General features: G+C 35.3%; 1 protein-coding gene across 1 annotated transcript; it reads left to right on the top strand.

The window, feature by feature from the left end:
* Positions 1–6: 6 nt before the first annotated feature.
* LOC105570869 (fatty acid synthase-like) lies at positions 7–4,828 on the top strand (the record flags this gene model as incomplete). Its single annotated transcript, XM_012028321.1, has 7 exons — positions 7–35; positions 348–652; positions 738–1,154; positions 1,392–2,410; positions 3,400–3,638; positions 3,715–4,411; positions 4,523–4,828. Coding segments are annotated over 7 exons (3,012 nt in total), but the record flags the coding sequence as incomplete, so codon positions are not given.
* Positions 4,829–4,838: the final 10 nt, after the last annotated feature.

The following is a 4,838-nucleotide window of genomic DNA, read 5'->3' as shown; positions in this document are numbered from 1 at the left end:
AGCCGAGGGACTCCTACGATTTCCTCATCGATCAGGTACATACAAAACGTTACATAAAATTGCAATTTAAATGTTATCCGCATGAAAAAAGTATATATGCTTATATTATTAATTTATATTATATTATTATTTATATTATGATTATTAATATAAATGTTATTAACGTAAAATATTATTAATTACAAGCATATTTATTAGATAATAAATTTGTGTTATTTATGTACATATGTATTATATATATGTATATCTTATGTGTGTAATTATACAATGTGTATAAGTGTATTTTTATATGTATATAAAATTATATAGTGTATAATATATAAACACACATTTTTATGTCACATTAGATGGGATCATCCCAAAGACTGGTATATATCGAACTTTGAATCACAATTATACACAAATTCCCGAGAAAGATACGTTGAAATATTACTCAACGATGAGGATTACGAGTTTATGTGCGGTCATGTAATCGATGGAAGAAATTTGTTACCCGCGATGGGTTATCTTGTACTTGTTTGGCAAACTATCGGCATGAGAAAGGGGGAAGTGTACACAGCAGTACCAATAATATTTCAAGATGTACGATTTATTCGTGCTACTCATTTGTCGAAAAATAATGCTGTAAACTTGAAGATCGCGATACTGGAAGGTATTTGTAAGATAAATTATCTTAAAGTGCAATAATAAAATCGAGAGAAACGTTATATGTATGTAGATATATAAAATTATTACAGATGGAAAGTTTGAAATAACCGAAGGGGATAGCGTTATAGTGACAGGTACAGTGCAAGACACATCGAACCCAGAGCAGGAGATGGTTCGAAGAGATCTGTTACCGGAGATTAACGATGAAGAAGAACTTATGACTGAGCGGGATATCTATAAGGAGTTGAGACTGCGCGGTTATCAGTACAGCGGCTGGTTCCGTGGAATACACAGTGCGTCTATTTCAGGCAACAAAGGACATATTTTTTGGAGGAAAAATTGGGTAGCGTTTATGGATGCTATGCTACATATGTTCATTATCGGAAATGATAACAGAGAACTGTATATTCCGACAAGTCTTCAGAAATTGGTTATCAACCCTATGCTTCATTCGAAGCTACAAAAGAGTACGATTTGCATGGAAGATACGAAAAATATGGATCAACGTAAGTATTCTTTAATCACTTGTTCAATTGTTTTATTTTCATGAATATCGTGCGAGACTATGGCCTAGTTTACATCGTGCACTTGACACGCGTATCAAATAGTGTATTTGAACTGATCAGCCAATGACCAAACGAATTTACTAGTTATTTACTATTTGTTACTATTTGATACGCGTATCAAATGCACGATGTAAACTAGGTCAGTGTTATAAGATGTATTATTTTGTCTTATTACAGTATTACCAGTACGAGTACATAAGGAAATAGACACGATTATATCTGGCGGAATAGAGATACGAGGTCTTAGAACAACTCAGATTTCTCGTCGAAAATTAGCTCAAAATACTGTTATCGAGGAATACGTATTTGTAGCTCATCATGATCGCGCCAACATTTCTCTAGACGAAGCCATTCGGATATCGGCACAACTCGCACTGGAAGATCATCTAATCACCAAAGTGAAAGTCATCGAGGTGGTGGAAGATGTCGACGACGTCGCATTAGAATATCTCTCATCTTCGTTGCTAATTGACGCTTTTGGTGATGAGCCATTGATACAAACGAACATCACTTTATTAACATCACCGAATCGTTTTAGTCCAGCAGACCTACCGCAGAACATTTCACTCGGGGATTTAAATAAATCATCTGTAGACGATAAAGTCTTAATAGTTGCCGGATTCAATCTTTTGACCAAACAACAAGCTTTGTTAGAACGACTTTTGTCATTTCTGAAAGGAGGTGGTTATCTATTGACGCGTGAGAAGTGTGACGTAATTGACTATACTAAATATTTACAGCAATACGAATTAAATGTTATTCTTGAAAAGCGTACTGACAAAGAAATGATCGTGCTTTTGAAGAAAACAGTTATGATAGGAAAACGAATAGTTGTCTACATAAATAATGATAACTTTAATTGGTTGGAGGATCTAAAGCCGCTGGTGAGCGACGAGAGCAAGCTCGAAAAGAATAACAGGATTGTAATTGTTGGGGAGAGGCATTTCGAATGCGGTTTGTTAGGTTTTATTAATTGTTTGAGGAAAGAACCAGGCGGGGAGCTTGTTAGAGGTGTGCTTATTCAAGATGAGAAGGCTCCTAAGTTTTCTTTACAGGACCCCTTTTATGTACAGCAATTGCAAAAAGATATGGTCATTAATGTATTGCGATCTAACAAGTCCTGGGGATCGTATAGACATTTGCGATTATCGAAGTCAAAAGCCGAACCCGTATCTACAGCTCATGTCTGCCAAATGGTATACATATATAAACCTTTTTAAAGCATATCTATAATTTTTCAATATATAATATCATGTATTTTAAATACGGTCACAATATTTCTTTAGGATAATAAAAATTTTGTTTTATGTATAATATGTTACATATTATAAAATTGACATCTATCACTTGATTGCACTTCAACATATAATCACAAACTGAGACGTGGTTTACAAACTTAACACACTAGTACCTTCCATACTTTTTGCCCTAAACGTCTGTACCTAATAATCTTAATACTTTTTGTTATCACTATATTTTCCACTTATCCTAATATTATTTATTTTCTCTATGTCCACCACTTTTTCTTTCTTTAGTCCTTATCCTTCCTCTTTTCATCCAAATGGCTATGGCCTTTCTTCATCATATCTTCCTTGTTTTCTTATCTCTTTTCCTTTCTTCTAGGGTATCTACTGATATTTATTTCCTCTTTACTAAATTATTCCTTTTCTCTTCAGCTTACTGTGTCAAGATTTGGGCCTAGGTGTTTTCTTGCTTTTATCCGCGGTATCCCTTACCTTATCTTAATACTTTTTTTATGAACACCGTTATTTTATCAATTTTCTCTGTTTCTATTTTTGTTGCTCTTTTCTGTTACCCCTTTGCCTTTCTTCTTTTCCTCTACTGCGACAGTCTTTTTCAGTTCTCTTATCTTCTTTCCCTTTCCCCCAATCCTCCCTCTTATCATATTAAAGACGAAAGCTGCAGTATATATTCTCTCTTCTTACCTTATTCTCTCTTAAAGTCAATTAGTGAAATTATGGTTCAAAAGCACATTAATAGTCACTAATAGTTATAATATATTGCTTGACTTTAAAAGAGTTCCTTTGCATGTTTTTCTTTATCCTCCTCTCTTTTCAGATGGTAAAATATTTTCCCTCCTTCACTTTTGTTCCACCACACACCTTTCTACTTTCTTGATGTCTCTAAATTTATACTGTAAAATTTATATTTTTTTCTTTTATAGGTTAATGGTGATCTAAGTACATTTTATTGGAGAGAGAACAATCTATCTGTCGAGACGCGTGAGGATTTGGTGCGTGTGATTTACTCATCCCTTAATTTCAAAGACGTGATGTTAGCGACTGGAAAAATCTTTGTCCAAATTATCCCTCGAGGACGGTTATGTCAAAGTGTACCCCTTGGAATGGAGTATGTCGGATTTGATGCTGATGGGCAACGTGTAATGGGAGTCTGTGAAACCGAGTAAATAATGCTTCAAAAGATAATCATGTTGTGTAATACGATAGAATTGAAACAAAACTAAGATTATTCTTTCTAGCTGTATAGCAAACGTTGTTGTAAAAAACAAAGAGTTCTGCTGGAAGATACCTGATGCATGGACATTTGAAGCGGCGGCGACAGTTCCGTGCGTATACAGTACAGTTTACTTAGCCTTGTACATTTATGGAAAAATGAGAAAAGGCAAAAAGGTACTTATACACTCTGGTACTGGCGGCGTTGGACAAGCAGCTATTCGCCTCGCTCTCAAAGAAGGGTGTGAAGTATTCACCACCGTGGGCACAAACGACAAACGGAACTTTATTAAGAAGATATTTCCGACCATTCTGGAGAAACATATTGAAAATTCCAGGGACACCAGCTTTGAACAAATGATAATGCGTGAAACGAACGGTCGCGGCGTTGATATCGTGTTAAATTCATTGGCGGAAGAAAAGTTAATCGCATCTGTTCGTTGTTTAGCGCAAAATGGTCATTTTTTGGAGATTGGCAAATTTGATTTTATTTCTAACAATCCTCTAGATATTTCTCTGTTTCGTAAAGGTATTATATTCCATGGCGTTTTATTGGACAATATGTTTAGTGACAATCATCACAAGTACAAATCACTATTGTACAAAATGGTAGCTGATGGTCTTAGAGATGGAACCATCGAACCAATTCAAGCAAAAATTTTCCCGAAAACAGAAATCGAGGAAGCCTTTAGGTATATGGCAAGTGGAAAACATATGGGAAAGGTATGCTAATACTGATTAATAATAGCTCACAGGTAATTATTCACAATAGGAGCCTATAACAGAAACCCGTTTTATATAACATGAATTTTTAACATTTGAATATTTTTGTAGATAATTATAAATATGCAGGAACCGGATAAACCTTTAGACAAGCCCATTTTTGCATATCGTCGCTATTACTGTCTCAGAAATAAAAATTACGTTATACTAGGAGGTCTAGGTGGGTTTGGTTTAGAGTTAACCAACTGGCTGATACTTCGAGGCGCCAGAAATGTTGTGCTGATATCGCGAACTGGAATGAAAAACGGGTATCAACGTATGAAAGTTTGCTTATGGAAGTCGTACGGTGTAAATGTGTCGATCGTCACAGGCATCAATGTCACTGACCCCAGGGATTGCGAATACCTCTTGCAAACTGTCGAAAGTA

Source organism: Vollenhovia emeryi, unplaced genomic scaffold (assembly GCF_000949405.1).
Source record: "Vollenhovia emeryi isolate VEMERY1.0 unplaced genomic scaffold, V.emery_V1.0 DF941663.1, whole genome shotgun sequence".
NCBI classification, from domain to species: domain Eukaryota; kingdom Metazoa; phylum Arthropoda; class Insecta; order Hymenoptera; family Formicidae; genus Vollenhovia; species Vollenhovia emeryi.
The sequence above is the reverse complement of the archived record's forward strand: the minus strand, read 5'-3'. Positions and strand labels throughout refer to the sequence as shown.